Source organism: Callospermophilus lateralis, chromosome 10, assembly GCF_048772815.1.
Source record: "Callospermophilus lateralis isolate mCalLat2 chromosome 10, mCalLat2.hap1, whole genome shotgun sequence".
Taxonomy (NCBI): domain Eukaryota; kingdom Metazoa; phylum Chordata; class Mammalia; order Rodentia; family Sciuridae; genus Callospermophilus; species Callospermophilus lateralis.
In genome coordinates, this window is record NC_135314.1 from 109,751,303 (window position 1) to 109,768,993 (window position 17,691).

The following is a 17,691-nucleotide window of genomic DNA, read 5'->3' on the forward strand; positions in this document are numbered from 1 at the left end:
ATGGGAAACGCAGTTTAACCTATTGCTTAGATTAATAAAAGCATTGTGTGCAATTCACAAGTTTTCATCTGATCTTTCATTATAGATAGGTATGTTCTTCATATATATAAAGTACATGTAAAATGTCACCTTAAAATTGGCAATCATCACCTAAATAAATTATGTTGTCAGTCAAGCTGCACTGAAGTGGTCAGAGAAGACTGAGGCTTAACCCAAACTGTCCTCTCCTGCATGGAGGACATGGCTGCTTTCCCACAGGGTCTAGATTAGAGCTAGCTCTCCAGCCCTCCTAGAAGGACCTGCAAATCAAAACCAAATGCAAACATTACTGCTGAGCTGCAGAACAGCCATGCTCTTTATATCCAAATCATCTGCTAAGGTCAGTACTGCAGATAACATATTTCAGCTAGATCCCTAAGGAAGAATTCCAAATACTTTTTTTTTTCTTTTCTCTCTTCTGGAAAGAATTCTCTGGCAGAGAACGTATTCTGAAAAGCTGCAAAGTCACCTGGGTAGCAGCAATCCCTACACTGAAATCTCTAGCAGGAGAAATGAAACGATACATCGTGTGCCTGGCTTCCCATCTCGGGAACACACACTCCATCTCCTGAACAGAGTGCCAAAGTCAAGAGGTAGATGGCAACTTTTTGAGAACAATGGCGCTCTGTGAAGTCACCTCTGACCAGGAGAGTGGGCCAGGAGATGAATGGAGCCACCAAGACACAGCCCATTGGTGGCAGCCCCAGGCCCAGAGCCTATACACTATGTCCAGTGCTCCTTAAGAATCATTTTTTCCTTTAAACTTTTTTTAAAGTTTTATGTAAAAGTAATTTTATATGACTATTTTTAAATTAAAAATGCTTGAATATGAATCCAAATTCGGGAATTGGCTAAGACGAAGAAGTCCAAAAGGTGCAAGGGAAACCTGCGAAGGCCAATGAGAAGCTGGTCTCTAATACCTCCTGAAAGTCTCCCTGTAGTCAGAAGACCCTCCGTTAACTACCCAGTGGGAGTCCACAAGCCCTTAGCGCCCAGATCCATCCAAGGGTGTGTGTCTTCCTTGTTGTCCAGAAACATGGAGCCTACAACTTACACACAGAAATAAAGTAGCAAGGTACAATGGGCACCCGGCAGCAGGCAGACACCACTGTCACTGAGATGCGCTCCGTCCGCCCATGCAGTCATCCAGTCAGTAACCAAGAAAAGGCAGGTCACCCATGTGGGAAATTAAAATGACCACTAATGAGAAATAATGTAATTAAGATGATGTACTTACTCATAGGGATCATATAAAAAAATCTAGGGAAAACACAGATTTTAAAAAGCAAAGTTTAATTGTACATCTAAGCAAGACTTTTGGTAAGAATTTTGAATAAATTCAACCTCCATATTTTAGTTAACTTCAAACCTTATTTCAAATTATCCTGTCCAACTTGCAATAATACACCAAATATGACAATCTCAAATTGCAATCCACAATTTTTATTAAGTTGTAAATGATGAAACTAAAAATAGGGAAATAAAAATGTTTAACAATCTAAAGTTTTACCTATCACAAGTGTAAAAAAAACAGAATATAATTACTTTGAATCCCAATTACAGCAGAAACCCTTTTATTCTACTGGTGTTGATACAGAGGCTTTTTAAGATAAAAATTCTGCAGCAGGTTTTACTATTTAAATATGATTTAGCACATCACAATTCCAATTGCCACACAGCTCTTTTTGACAACGAAAGGCTCTGCATTTCCCAAAAGTGCTATGTCAGTAAATCCTTGATGGAACAGCTCAAGTATGAATGTGTCATCTGGGCACAGAAACTCATCAAGCAGTATGGAAAGTCAGCAAACGTCATCACAACTAGATACAAAGGCTGCTATGAGGGCATTTGGGACGGAAGAGAGTCTCGTTTGCTTGCTATCCCACACATTTTTGGCTCATTAATCCAAGGGTGTTAAGATACTGGGCTGAGTCCTGTTCCCCCAGCCCTCTCAGCTAGGCAGCAGGAAAGGTGGCAACTGTCCCCACAACACAGACACTGCCCTCTAGAGGTAGGTTTTTGCCCCATCTGAAAAGTGTGTGCAGCTCTGGTTTCCAAAGACTCCTTTGGCCAAGCAAGCAGATGGAGCGGTACTCAAGACTCCATGCCCCACACTCTGACTGCTTTTTAATCAGCCTTAGAGTAAAATGAGAGAACAATAAAAATGAGCCTCTTATGTGTCACCTAATCCTGTGGCAAATGTCTTCCGACTTGCCCATTCACTCCACCCCCTCCAGCAACAGTACTCAGGTAATAATGCAGCAGAATGAAGATCTGCAAACGTCCTCCCTCAACGCAGAAGATGAGGAGGACCACTGTGCTGAGCTGGCCTGGCCATCTTCCCTCTACGTTCCAGATGCAGCCCACCCATACATCCAATAGCACTCAAGTAAGATGGTGCTGTTGACTGAACCCAGGGCCTCATGCAGGCTAAAAGGGCTCTACCACTGAGCTATACCTACATCCCTTTTAATTTTTGAGACAGGGTCTCACTAAATAGCCCAGTCTGGCCTCCAACTTAAAATCCTCCTGCCTCAGCCACCTACCCGAGTGGCTGGGAATGTGCATCACAACCAGCTAATGATGTTCACCTTAAATTTAGAAGTGGACACTGAAGATCAGAAATATATTTCCCTTGAGGTATTCCTTGTAGGAAATTACTGGATATAGTCAAAAGCTAATAACTATATGAAACCAATATCATAAGTGATAAAGAGATTCCCAAACTTTTTCAAGTCATAGCACAAACAGAAAATGATAATATCTGTACATATTCTGGCAAAAAATAGAGACCGCTCTCAGCTAAACCCCCAAGACCCGAAGAGACCATTATTTGATCACAATCAACAGGAAGCTGTGAACTAGCGGGTCAACCGAGGAAAGCCCTCATGAAAAACTGCTGACAAGCATTCACCACTGTCACCTCCTCGTGGGTCCTCAGCATTCCAGAACCAGATTCACAAGCATAATAAGCATGACTTGGGTCCCTTACCTGACACTGTACAGGACAGGCCTCCCTCTTACTCAACCTCAACCCAGGGGCATGAGACCCTGGTCTAGCAGAACCTTGACCCAGTGGCTGCACAGGTCACCAACATGATAGGGTCAAGCTGACTCCTGGCCACCAGGGCCAGGTCACAAGCCCAGCAGCACTTTACAGCTCTTGTGGACCTGGACACTATTCTTGGGTTGCTACCTTGGCTGCCTTTTTTACGGAAGAAAAAAAAGAAACTTTTCCACATGCTTCTCTTCTCCAAGCTGGAGAAATCATGTTTTAAACTTTTGAGTTCTTACAAATCACAAGTCCAGAGACTCATAAACATGAGGCTTCTGTTTAATCCCCTGAGGACTCATTCTGATATTTATGGTTCAAAAAAAGTTGTAATGTTGTGCTTGGAACACAGAGAACCAGTTATTAACTTCTTGCTACCATTATAAATAATAACAGTTCGGCCCAGGTTACTGTGACCTCTGATGGATCAAGGAAACGAGTTATTTTCTCCTCGAGATTACAGCACATTGCGAGACTTCTCGCCTTTTAATAAATGTCCTAGTACTCTGAGTTTCCCTTTCAATTCATTTAATTTCAACAATCTGTCAAAAAGAGCCAATAAACAAACACTCAATTACATTCTGTTGCATTTTTTTAAACCCTCAAATTCCAGACTATAAAAACGTCTTGTGTGTCTCCCACCCCGACCACCCTGCTGCTTTTCCACATGCCACAGGCCACCCATCAACACAAAGCCAGGGGGCTAAGCTGACATGTCTACTTGGAACCAGTAGACAGGAGGGCGATGAGTCCTGACGAAGCACTTATGGACAAAATGTAGTTCCTGTGAGAATTTAGTATTAAGGAAAAGTTAAGAATCCAAAGTTAGTTTTTCAACAAAACTAAAAGTCCATTCCTTTAGAACACACTGCTTCTCTCCTAAAACCCAGTAGAATCTCAATGACATGCAGCCCCATTATCTATAAACCCAACTTATAAGACGGGAGGCTCTAAAGAATGTAAAACACTCACAAGGAATGTTTCCATTTTTAAAACTAAACAGAGATGAACCTAGAACACATGACCACAAGAACCCATCTGAATCCTACTTCACCCTCATGAGAACTGATGGAAGAACATGCAGGAGGGACTTGACCCCACTCAACAGCAAAGAAGGGGAACCTCCTGCCAACCAGGACACTTGCTGCAGCTGGCAAAGCAGGGGGTTTGAAAGTTCACTGCCACTCTCAGTCTGAGGTCCACTCCAGTCTTCCCAGAAGGTGCAAGCTGGAGAGGCCTCATCTTCTCTACCACAAGCCCAGACCGGCAAAGCCTGGCTGTGTGTTCCTGGACAACACCTCCAATAAGTTATCTGAACAAAGGACAAGATTCTTGCCCACAAGCTCAGCTCAATTTAAAAGCAGCTTGAAACAGTAATGAGATGACAATTTGTGCCCATGTAACTACACCAGCTATCCACCTAGTCTCCACTCCCAAAGAACGTTGATAGAAGCTACCCAAGAAGGCAAGTTTGTTCTGCCTCCTTGGAATTTCTTAAGTAGGCAGGTATACGTCATTACATACCCAGTGGAAGTAGTCTGCTTTGCAAATCTTGTTTATCATACAAACTTAAAAATTTTTTAAATCAAACCAAAAACTGTTCTTTGAAGTGTCCAGAAACCTGCCTAAAGTCAGTGCTACTTAATGGACTGACTCCCAGAGCAGTTTTTCTTCCCACTAAAATACCTAGACAAGTCAAAACAAAAACCAGCTCCTGTTTCCAGGCTTCTAAAGGATACACTGTGGGGTTGAAGTTCTTCAGAATGAAGAAGGAGGCAACGATGACCAAGACCAGGAACAGAGTGTTGTTATAGAAGATGGAAAACGTTGTAGCTTCATAGTCGGCAACTTCATTCTTCTTCCACAAGATTCTAGAGACACAGAAACAAGTCAGACCAGTTTGTAAGCAGGATCCAGAACTTCAAACACTACGGAGCTCCCAGTCACTGTCAGTAGTTGCTCCCAATGTGCTCAGGGCTAAGAACCCGTTTACAATGTTAAACACAGAATCATCACCTTTATCCCAAGACTTCTAGCTCTCTTACTGCAGGTGCTGGGTGTTCCATTCCTCCCAGGCCACCAGGGACAGAGAGGAAGGGGTGAAAACTGCAGTTGGCAGGACCCTACCCACACCTAAGAGGGCCCCTTTCCCCAGGCTCCACCTACACCTCATGGCTCAGGGAGCTCCTAGGCTGCTGGCCTGTGGCTCTCAGCCTTCAATTTCCACTTAAAGAAGGAAACACCAAGTACAGCGGGCCATCGTCAGCCATCATTACTTAAAGCAAATAATCTGCTTGATCCACAAGGGGAGTTTTTAAACTTCTATAAAAACCCTTTTACTTTTTTGTTTTACTTTTTCTTTTTTTAATATTTATATTTTAGTTGTAAGTGGACACAATATCTTTATTTCATTTTTATGTGGTGCTGAGGATGGGATCCAGGGCCTCACGCTCACTAGGCAAGCGCTCTAACCCAGCCCCTTGTTTTCCTTTCTCTGCTATATCATCTTCCTAATGCACCAGCACTTTATCAGCCTTTTCTTTTACCCATTCACACAGGCAAGAGGAAGGTCCAGGGCACCTCTGAATAAGGCAGACTTGATTCCTTTTGATTTGATTAAACTTTGTAAAGCAGTTTTTAAAAATATACTGCTTTCACTGTGGATCATTATTTAAAATATTGAAAGCCACTGCTATAGAAGTTTTGTCCCCAAAAAAGAATCCCCCTCCCTGGAGGCAGATGACTCATTCCCACACACCCCACCCTCAGGACAACAAACTCCACGGCTGGCATCCTGGCAACTGACGCGACTTATTCATCAAGTGTTCTAATCTGAGGTCAGCCAGCCTGGCTGTGAAGGGCTACACGAAGGGTGTCACCACCTTAGCCTTATCTAAGAAAAATGTGCAGTCTCTGACACAGACGCCATATTTCCCTGATTTTATGGACACACTCAATTTTCAACATACTCTTAAGTCTGGGGGAAAGAAAGGACTTTTTTTTTAATATTTATTCTTAAGTCTTAGGTAGACACAATGTCTTTATTTTACATTTATTGGTGCTAAGGATAGAATCCAGTTCCTCATGCATGTTAGGTGAGTACTCTACCACTGAGCCACAACCCCAGCCCCAGGAAAGGACTTTAAGTGCAGCCACTAACCCAAATACCCCTTCTGATTTCACATGAAATTTGAAAGCATTTGACTTGAAATTGGAGGAAATCTATTTTAACCATCTTACACTAGTACAACAAAATCAAGCTTTGCAAGACACAGAGTCCATACCACCCGGTGCAGAAATCCCAGCCCCATCACATCCACCCTCAACTCTGGCAGAACCCTCTGGAGACAGGCCCCGCAGGCCGCCAGCCCGAAAGCATTTCCCCTGACTCCTTCCTGCCATTCCTGAACCAGAACTGCCTTCCATGAGGTTACCTGGCTGAAACCCGCTCAAATCAGCATACACACATCAACACCATGACAGCCTGCAGAGGATCTCTGATCCACCCATGTAATGGGTATTACATTAAAAAAAAATGTAAACCCCCAAACACCCTCACTGCCAATGTTCTGCCAAAGCTTCCCTGGGAGGAATCCAGCTTGAGAGAATATTTCCCAGGAGACAGTCCTACAAGAGAAAAGTTGAGAACAAACAGCAACTACTATAATCAAATAATGCTAAATGACAGATAAACCAAAAAAATAACACTCACATCTGGAACAAATGTTAATGAATCTCCAGCTCCTCTCTGCTTATTTCCACCATTGGACAAAAGGATATTTTAAAAAGGGGCAGGGAGTACAGACTCCAAATGACTATCAAGGGGGATCGGGAAGACACATATCTAGGTAAAGAGCTGAGAAACCTTCTCTTAGATCAAACCTCTTGGAAGCCACTTGCACTCACAGACAAACTCACCAGTCTCTGGTCCCAGCCATCAGTGTCAATCTTGAATACAGACTGGGGTGAGGCTGTTCCACTGTGGATTTGGTGAGAGAAATACTAATAGGACAAATTTCTCCTGATGATAGACAGAAATTCACACATCCATAGAATCTTCACCTCGCCCTACTTTTAAATACTTAATCCAGCAAACACCAGAGTTCTCACTCCCAATTCCAACTCTGGTCGACTACTAAAGACTACCTGAATGCTATATGAGGAAAATTTCAAGGTATGTCCCAGGATCAAGAACAAGTACCAGACCAACCAGGCAATTCTACAGTAGGCAGAAGAGACCCATTTTGAGACATCCATTACCCAAACCTTAAAAGAGCTATAACTGCCAGGTGCAGTGGCACATGCCTGTAAGCAGCTCAGGAGGCTGAGACAGGAGGATCATGAGTTCTGAACCAGCCTCAGCAAAATCAAGGTGCTAAGCAACTCAATGAGACCCTATCCCTAAAATATAAAACAGGGTTAGGGATTTAGTTCAATGTCCCTGAGTTCAATCCCCGGTACCCCCCTCCAAAACAGAGCTGGAACAGGCATTCTAAAATGTGGGTAATTATGACAGGCACCCCCATGTAGGAAACACTGTTCCAAACAATATAATTCATCAAAAAGGTTTCTAAAGAAAGTCTCTGAATTGTCTACCCTCTATTCCTATGCAAAACATGCAATCAGAAAGCTCTGCAGCCAGACCTCATTACAGCTGCTCCCTGTGCCTCCAGCTGTGTAAAGGATCACAGGAGGTAATCATTTCATTTTGCTCTGGTGCCTTTCCAAAACCACTGCAGAAGACATTGTTCATTAAGTTACTCAGTGTGCCTTAAATAAGGATGCACTTGATAAAATCCTTCCAAGACTCAGTGCCAGGAAAGTTTCTTTTCAGAAGGGCTTACACGCTGCTCCCATCAGATAAGGAAAGCTGTGTGACCTCAGATGCTTCCCCAGACACCCAGGAGCTCAGAAGCTCAGAACTGAGCTCAGCACTCAAACTCAAATGCTAACTCCACACTTCTGTTCAAACACCTTTAAACTTCAAGATGGTTTCTGATCTTAGGCAATTTGTGTGTGTGTGTGTGTGTGTGTGTGTGTGTGTGTGTTACTGGGGATTGAACCCTGGGGTGTTTTGCCACTGATCTACATCGCCAATCCACTTTTTATTTTTATACACGACCTAAGTTGCCCAGGGTTGGCCTCAAACTCCTAACTCTCCTGCCTTGGCCTCCTGATTTTTGCTTGAATTACAGCATGCACCACTGCACCCAGCTTATTACTTTTTTTTAATATCACAAGTACCCCCACAAAGTCTTTCTGGAGCAAAATATGGTAAAAATTGTGTCCCACAAAGCATATTGCTGATACTAAAACTTATGATCCATGAAAACAACCAGCTCATGACTCCATCAAACCATCTGGCAACTCTTCAGTTTACTCTCTGTGCAGGGACTTGGGCAACTCAAATGGTAGACTGTTGAACAAGACTTCTAAGAGCAGCAGGCAGAAAAAATAGGGAGGGCAGCTAAAAAACCCAGTAGAGCACCCAACAACAGCAGACAAGCCTGGTTCTTTCTTTCCCTAAACAATACACCCAGTTTCCATCCAAGAACTGGAAGTCCCATGGGAAACACAGACGCAGAAATGCCACCTCAAAATGCTAACAGAACACTGTAAGCCCTTCAGACTGAGATGAGGTGACGTGCTCAAGGCCACAAAGGTACCACAGGCAGACACTGCACAGGACAAAGCCTGAGCTGCCTATATTCCAGAAGAACAGTCAGCTTCCGTCCTCCAGTCAGGATGCCTGCATTATCATGGATTTACAAGGACTCATCTATGTCCTTAGGCAAGTTACCCAAGTTCTCTGGACCTCAGCTTCCTCGGGTGTAAAATAGAGCTGGTAACAGTAGCTACTTCATTCTTCAGGAGAATAAATCAACTGTGCGGAGCTCAAAGACAACATCCAGTGTAATAAAAACTCCAGAGGCAGCTGTTCCCATTCCCAGCTCCGCTGCTGCTACAAGTCCGGTGTCCACATTCTCTTAAGCAGAAATCACCAACTTATTTTCTCCCAAGTACCCCCTTTTGTGGTTACTGCTAACACTTAAGAAGTCAAACCTCTCATCCTTCTCCTTTCGAGACATCTTCCTATTATCAGCTTCCGAGAGTTTCCGAGTCACTTCTTTGGAAACAGCATCCTCCCTCTTCTGAGCTACTCTGGAAAGAAAAGGAGAAAAAGGTTTCCACTTGTCCAGCTGGGGGCGCCACCTCTCCCAGAAACACTCCACTCCAACTTGGCATCAGCAACTGAATGATATTTTAATTTCAAGAAAATAAACTGACAGAAAGTTCCAAGTTTATTAGATTGTACTGGCCAAGACTGAGCTCAGGAAAATCCTGAGATGTGGTTTATTAGTTATGTGCTTTGATTTCTGCTTAAAAGAGAGAATTTTCCAAAGTTTAGGTATTTAATATGAATACAAAAGTCAAATGCTGTTAGCACAATTTAATTATGAATTATTATAACCACATTTTATTTTAACCTATAATTTAACTATTCAAAGTTCATAAGACATTAGTAAATGATAAATGATTCTAATTCCAAGTAAATTATAGGAGCAAAAACTTGACTTAATAAACAAAGGGAAACTAACAGCTGAAATATCTTAAAGTTATGCTTTAATTCTACTCCAAAGGACAATTTATTTAAAAAGAAATAATACAACACGGTCAGAGAATAAGCATCCCACTTTTAGTTTAATTATCCACTGGTTGTAGGACCACACCAAAAGCTAATACTGAGTCAGTCAAAAAAGGGCGCTAGTGTTACTCAGGGACTCAGCTAGGAATCTGCAGCACAAAGTCAGAGGCAAGAAAAATTAATGTATACTCACCCAAAAAATAAATGTGCAGAAGAGTTTCATCAGAAGGGGTTGTCAGTAAAATTTAAACTACATTGAAATAAAATAGCTACCTATAGACCGTTACATTTAAATTCAACATAGTATATTTCTCTTAAGAACAACTAGCTCATCAAAAATACGAATAACTGACCACAAGCAAAATCCACTACCAGTCCCACTACAATAACGTCAAGCAGTCAACTCCCCACTACCATGCTGTGCTTAATCTGTCAGTTGTGGAGCAAAACTGGAGAAACCAAGCCAGAGTTCACAGGAGAAAAGCCAATATTGCTCAAGGTGGCCAATTCCAATCTTCATTCAGCCATAAGGATTTCTGGGATATAAGGTGAGCACAAACTGAGGGTCACCTATGACTCCATCTCTAGCTCACTCAAGTATAGAATCAGAACTGACATCGACAGGCTGGGGCTGTGGCTCAACAGTAGGGCGCTCACCTAGCACATGCAAGGCCCTGGGTTCGATCCTCAGCACCACATAAAAATGATAAATAAAATAAAGATATTGTGTCTAACTACAACTAAAACAAATATATATTTAAAAAAAAACTGACATTGACAAAAACTGCTAGCTGCATGCCAGGCACAGTGGGCACATGCTGGCAATTCCAGCAACTCAGGAGGCTAACGCAGGATTTTTTTTTTTATTAGTTGCTCATGACAATACAATAATCTTGATATCATACATTTGATTCAAATGAGGGACGCAGGATTATAAGTTTGAGGAAGCCTCAGCAACTTAGCAAGGTCCTAAGCAACTCAGCAAGAACCTGTCTCAAAATAAAAAATAAAAAGGCTAAATATATGGCTCTGGGTTAAGCGCCCTGGGTTCAATCCTTGGTGCTTCCCACCACCACCCCCCCCCAAAAAAAAAGAAAGAAAAGAAAAAACTGCTAGCTTCAAACAAAATGTATTTCTGTAAAAGGCTCACAACCTAAAGAAAAAGGCAGTTCAGGGGACAAATAGCTGTCCTTTTAAGAGATACTCCTGGGTCCTACAAGGCTTTTCATTCCAAAACCCCAACCTCACTTGACTGATTTTATTATGTTAAAAAATCAGGAACAAGGTTTCCTCCATTCCTGAGATGTGAGGCTCTAAAGGCAGAAACTCCTCATGCCCTCTGAACCACTAGCAGACCAATAACTAAGGAAGTGTTTCTTGAATTTAACATCAGACTACCTTTTTGCCATAAAGGACCTACTAAAAAGAAATGGGCATGGTTTACAACAAATCTTTTTCTCAGTGAATAAAAAAAAAAAAAAAAATACACATGACTGTAAGGGTGTTAGGACAAGAAGTAAACTATCTTCAAAAGAGTTAGTTTTGCTAGGCATGGTGGCACACACCTATAATCCCAGCAGCTTGGGAGACTAAGGTAGGAGGACTGCAAGTTCGAGGACCAGCCTCAGCAACTTAAGAGAGCCCCTAAACAACCCTATCTCAAAATAAAAAAATAAAAGGGGCTGAGGATATGGCTCATATCCTGGGTTTAATCCCTGGTACAAAAAACAAACAACAACAACAACAAAAAAAAAAACAGAGTGTTAGCACACACCTATAATACTCAGCAGTTTGGGAGGTAGAGACAGGAAGAGTCAAGCATGAGGCGGCCTTAGCAACTAAGTGAGGTCCTAAGCAACTCAGCAAGAACCTGTCTTGAAATAAAAAATAGAAAAGGCTGGGGATGTGGCTCAGTGTTAGAGGCCCTAGTTTCAATCCTTAGTACCAAAAAAAGTGTTAGTTTTCTCTAAGCATCTTTAGGACAAATAGTCAACTTCAATTGTCCACATGGCAAATCTTCCTCAAAGACCCTCAACCAGATAACCAGTCATTGCTCTTCTAAGTCTAGAATTCTATACTCACCAACCAGAGGCATGACCACACACTATAGGCTGACTACCAGAGGAAGCCCTCTCTGTCGAGGACTTTCAGAAAACAAACCTCGTTCAGTGCCGATGGCTTTGAATAGAAGTCCCTCCAGCAGCCTACCTAAGGGACTGAGATAACCACAAAATGAATCCTGCCTACAAGTGTATGGCACTAGGGATTAAACCCAGGGGGCTCTATCTGTCACTGAGCCACACCCAAACCTTTTTATTTCCTTTTGAGACAGGGTCTACCTAGGTTGCTAAGGCTGGCCTTGAACTTGCTATTCTCTTGCCTCAGCATCCTGAGTCATTGGGATTACATGTAAGTACCATCACACCGGACTATATTTTTCTTATTTTATTTTTTTACATCCATAAGTCAGAACCTCTCCAGAATTAAATACATGTATATATACATATATGTTTAATGTCCTAAATTTAAAATATCTTGCAAACATTGTTTAAATTAAGCCACGTTTAAAAAACAATTCTTCCTACCCCCAACCTCTCCCACCCTGCACCTAAACATATATCATGTGCCAAACACTGTGCTTAATACAGCACTCATGTGATCCCATTTAATCCTCACCACCCTCTGAGGTATACCATTAGTAACCCTATTTTCCAGCTTGGGAATCTGAAGTCCACAAAATGGGCAAACCGTATACATAAGTCATACACATAAGAGCAGCAGAGTTGACACTGGAATCCATACTGCGCCTCTGAAGCCATTCTTTTCACCACAATCAACTATCAGCACTCAACTGGGTCTCTGAGCCTTAACCATCTTACAAGTCTATACTCGTTTCGATATCAAAAGCAACATTTAAGCCGGGTGCGGTGGTGCACGTCTGTAATCCCAGCAGCTCAGAGGCTAAGACAGGAGGATTGAGAGTTCAAAGACAGTCTTAGCAACTCAGCAAGGCACTTAGCAACTCATCGAGACCCTGTCTCTAATAAAATATGAAAAAAAGGGCGGGGATATGGCTCAGCGGTTAATTAAGCACCTTGGATTCAATCCCCAGTACCAAAAAAAAGCAACATTTATTAAACCAAAGCTATGACAAAAAAGTTCTACTCTGAATCTATTAAGTCAGTAAGTCACTGAAATTTTACTGAACCAAATATACCATTAACTATTACAAGGGACATAAAGCAAAAGATACAGTAGTTGCCCTCAAGAAGCCTAAGGTGGAAATGAGCAGATAAAGAAGCATGACTTTAATATCCAAAGAGGTGAATGAAAATGGTATGAGAACAAGTTAAAATCTTGAGTGCCCAAGGGACTGAGTTGCAATGGACAAAGGACAAGTCATGTGAGATCCCACCTCTGGGGGCTTCCCTATCCAGATGGCCATGGGCAGCCAAGGCTGAGATGGGCTGAAGCCTGAAATGGTAGCTGGTGAAGCCGTCAAACAGGAAGATGACGAAGTGGCCTGAGTACCCTGCTGGTCTGCCAGAACTGCAGCCTGAAGCCCATGCTGCTGAGGCCATTTCTTTTTTGAGAACAAATTTTATGTTCTTGTATCAACTGAGACCCTCCCAACACATGCTACCCCTTATCACCAGAAAGAGCCTAACACAGGGACAACAGCAAAAGAACCAAGACAGGACAATTCCTCTGGAAGTTTCCTCAGCCTCGAGATAACAGGCATGTGAGATCACGAAGGAAGGGAGAGCAGCCTAAAGGTTGGGTGGGCACAAAAAAAAGGATGACGCCAAGGACCAATTCTGAAAGGTGAGGCCAGACTCCAGAGGAAGCAGATGATGTGCACCCCAGGGGCTGGACAATTTGGCTTTAATACATTAGAAAAAAGAAGGCCATGATGAGTTAGAGTGACAGAACAAATATGGTGACAAAGGAGGAACACACTCTGTATCCCATAAAACCAGGATTAAAAGTGGGGGGGCTAGCAATTACTTAGAGTAACAAGCCTTACATAGTACAAGGCAGGGGGCCTCCACTTCTGCTTTATGAGACCAGATGGGGACTGCTACAGCAATCCAAGCAAAAAGTGTCCAAACTGGAGTAGACACTATAGAGATGAAAAGATATCAAATATACAAAACCTGCTGGCACTTCAAATTTCAGCAAATATTCAACCTACCTCAAAGAAACAAGTATGGTGGCCAATGCCTGTAATCCCAATGACTCAGGAGGCTGTGGCAAGAGGACTGTAAATTCAGGGCCAGCCCAGAAAACTTAACAAGACCCTGTCTCAAAATAAAATTTAAAAAGGGCTGCAGATGTAACTAAGTGGTAGGGCATTTGCCTACCATGTGAGGCTCTGGGTTCAATCCCCACAACAGTACAAAAACCACAAAACCAGAGTCGGCACAGTGGCGCATGCCTGTAATCCCAGGGGCTCAGAAGGCTGAGGCAGGAGGATTACGAGTTCAAAGCCAGCCTCAGCAAAAGCGAGGCACTAAGCAACTCAGGGAGACCCCATCTCTAAATAAAAATACAAAATAAGGCTGGGGATGTTGCTCAGTAGTCGAGTGTCCCTGAGTTCAATCTTCAGTTCAAAAAAAAATCAAACAAACCCCACTAAGGAACAGAAATATGCTGCTTTCCCAAAGTATGCATGAAAACAACTTCAAAAGGCACCTTTTCCAATTAAACATCAATTCCTACCTGCCTCCCATGAGAACCATTGTATTCACAAATAACAAATTACTAACATTCCTAAGTCCAGACTCACCTCATATTTTAACTTTCATGAAACCGGAATATTCAATTGTTTATAATTAATATACAAATTTATTGTGATAAGGCTTGGGGTTTTTTTTCTCCAACAGATATTGTTAAAATAATTACATGTTTTATTACGTGTGTTCTTTAACAAAAGAAATATGGTAATACTAATACTGAATACACTTACAAGAAAAATGTAATTAGCAGTGAAAATGTCAAGAGAGTTAATTAAAACATATATTTTTTTAATTACCATTTTTTTTTTCCACTTCTAGTTAATAAATGGGTAGCCTAGAATTTCCAGAAAGAATGCTACGGGCTTCTGAAATGGTAATTTGCTTGGTGAGTTTTTTCTTCTGATGAATTCCATGAGTAAAGCTAAAGCTGAAATGTTCTCATTCCACACTCAAAATCTATTTCCACAGTGGTGTCAGATGGATCATTGTCTCCACTTCAGTTAGTTCACTATTCCTCCTACATTAGAGGGCCTTCCTCCCAAGGTATACCCAGTTCACATTTAGTAAATATTTAGCTAATGTTTACTAAAACTAAAACACAAAGGATCTTTAAGACATCCTACTATAGCTGGGCACAGTGTCACAGGCCTGAAATCCCAGTGACTCAAGAGGCTGAGGCAGGAGGATCTCAAGTTCAAAGCAAGCCTAGGCAATTTGGAAAGGCCCTAAGCAACTTAGCAAGACCCTGTCTCAAAATAAAAAATAAAAAGGGCTGGGAATGTTGCTCAGTGGTTAAGGGTCTCTGGGCTCAATCCCTAGTACAAAAAACAAAGACAACCTACTATAAAAAATGCAATATGTAAAAATAATGCAATAAGTCAAACATATCTTCACTTGAAAAATATACTTACTTGTGTTTGAGAACAAATTTTACATTCTTGTATGCAAAGGCTACCAAGTAAGTGCTTACTAGGGTCATCACACTATACAAAACAGCAGACTGAATAAGATCCATATGCCATATTCGCCAATATAACCCTGAAGCAACACAAAGAGGAGAGAGAGAGAAAAAGGGAACAAAACATTACTACCCCGTTACAAAGGCTAAAATTCATTACAACAGTCGGAAGTCCAATATAGTATATGATAGTCTTTGGAAATGAGATACTGGAAGAGTTAGTAATCTCAGTTCACAACTTCCCGGGTTCCACTAAGACTTCAAAAATTGAGGGCAGCAGGGTCCCATGAAGCTGCGTTCAGGTCGCTGCGTTCAGGCCATCTCACGACCGCCCGGTGTACTTGATGACTTGCTGACGTGGCTTTGAGACCTAAGCGGGGCTCCTTCGGGCCAGCGGGTCACTGTACAGTGAAAGTACAGGCCGGGTTCCCTCGGAGCTGATTGTCAACAACAGTGCAGCAGTGCAGGAGCAGCAAACTCCGGACCCCGAAGTCTGCAGACGCCCTTGACCGGGCCGCAGTCCCCACCCCTGGGTTCCAAGACAGGCTGCGCAAGGCGGCCGCCGCCCCCCACCCCCCCCCCCCCGGCCGTGGTCTAACCCTAACCCTGCACATCTGGGGAAGGAGGATGCCCTTCTGGCCGGGTGGGCGCTAGCCGGCGGGCCCACCCAGCTCGCGCGTCCCTGGAACCTCCCACCCACACAGCTCCTGGCGGCAAGGGGCGGCGTGTGCAGGGGCAGCAGACGCGCGCTCCTGCGCTGGCACCCGCCACCACCCCAAAGGCCCGCCCGGCAAGGACCCTCTGCCCCCGGGGCGCCCGACGCGAGGCCCAGCTCGGAGACCACGCGCCTCCGGTACCAAGCTGGGCGCGGCGCCCGCCCTCACCGACCCAGGCCCGCCACGTCCCCGCCACGTCCCCGCCCGCCGCGGCGCTCACAGATGGGGATGGCGGACACGATGAACGCGTTCCCGAAAAAGAGCGCGGACGACTTGGCCGAGAGGTTGCGGCTGAAATCCTGCAGGAGCAGGTCCTCCTCTGACTGCTGCTTGGAGCCACCTTTGGGCGCCATGGCGGAGCCGGTCCAAAAGCGAAGGCGGCGAGCTAGACGCGGAGACCTCCCCGCCCGCCCGGTCCCATCAGCGACCCGTCAGCGCGGCATGGAGGCGGGCCAGCGTGCAGCGCGCCCCGGGATTGGCCAGCCGCGGCGGAGACCCCAGGTCTAATTGGCCAGCACGCGAGACTTCCGGGTTTCTGGCCGCCACGTGTCGGCACGTCCTGGGGAGGAAGGGGTTCGTAGTTGTCATGGGTACCTTTTTTTTAATCAAAAAACTTTATTGACACCCCAGCTCCTGACAGGAATCTTTCCAGTCTCCAAAATTGCACAGTTCAAGGTTCTCCCGGCCCCGGGCCTTACGTTCGTTATTTCAGCCAGTACTTGGCCAGTGCGCCCGCGCAGCGCAGCCTGCACTTGTCCACCTTGGGTGCCGCCTTCGGAGGCCTGCATCAAGCTCCCCGCTGCCCCGCTTTTTCCCATCGCGACTGACGCCTTTGCAGCAAAGAAATAAACAGCTCAGGTGCAGGGAGCCTCTGGAAGGAGGAGGGCACTGACCACGCAGGCAGTGCCTGTCACCTGTCCCATGCGCTTCCTATGTTATTACATTTATTTCTGCTAAACCTGCGAGGTAGTGGTCTCCAAAGCCACGCTAAATAGAACACTAAGCACGCGGGCTGGGCAGGGAGCTCAGAACTCTTGGATGTGCTTACCAAGGCAGCTGAACTCATCGAGTTATCATTTTTCATCAAAAAAAAAAAAAAAACAAAAAACAAAAAAAACCCGCAAACGCATCGCTCTCGGCAAATGCCTTTTTTCTGCATTCGTGAGAACACCCCAGTACACCAGGCAAAATTCCCTCATCCACAAGCTTCCCTATCAACAGTTTTGGAGATACCTTTCTTCCTCACCTTATCCAAATTGTAATCGACCTGCTTAGCCTCCATCCTAATTGAGCTTTCTGTCCTCATTCTTTTCCAGTCTTTTCTCTACATAGGTACCCAATGAGTTTTTCTCCATTATCTGCAGTAGATATTGCCAAATGCCAGAAGTTCACTATTTCTCCACAAAATGAAAAAGAAAAAATAGACAATCTTGTTAATGTGTATTTTCAGAAAACTCAGAGTATTAATTTTAAAATATCTTGAGTTTGACGGGCACGGTGGAGCATACACGCCAACTAACCCTAGCAACTCCAGAGGCTGA

The 17,691-nt window shown here is 43.8% G+C and overlaps 1 protein-coding gene across 1 annotated transcript; it reads right to left on the reverse strand.

Annotated features, from left to right (window-relative positions):
- Positions 1–1,315: 1,315 nt before the first annotated feature.
- Ssr3 (signal sequence receptor subunit 3) lies at positions 1,316–16,562 on the reverse strand. Its single transcript, XM_076868313.1, has 5 exons — positions 16,371–16,562; positions 15,388–15,514; positions 9,155–9,253; positions 4,831–4,962; positions 1,316–3,875 (listed from the first exon to the last, which is right to left on the reverse strand). Exons 1-5 carry the CDS (start codon positions 16,501–16,503, stop codon positions 3,809–3,811), a joined length of 558 nt encoding a protein of 185 aa, XP_076724428.1. The 5' UTR covers positions 16,504–16,562; the 3' UTR covers positions 1,316–3,808.
- Positions 16,563–17,691: the final 1,129 nt, after the last annotated feature.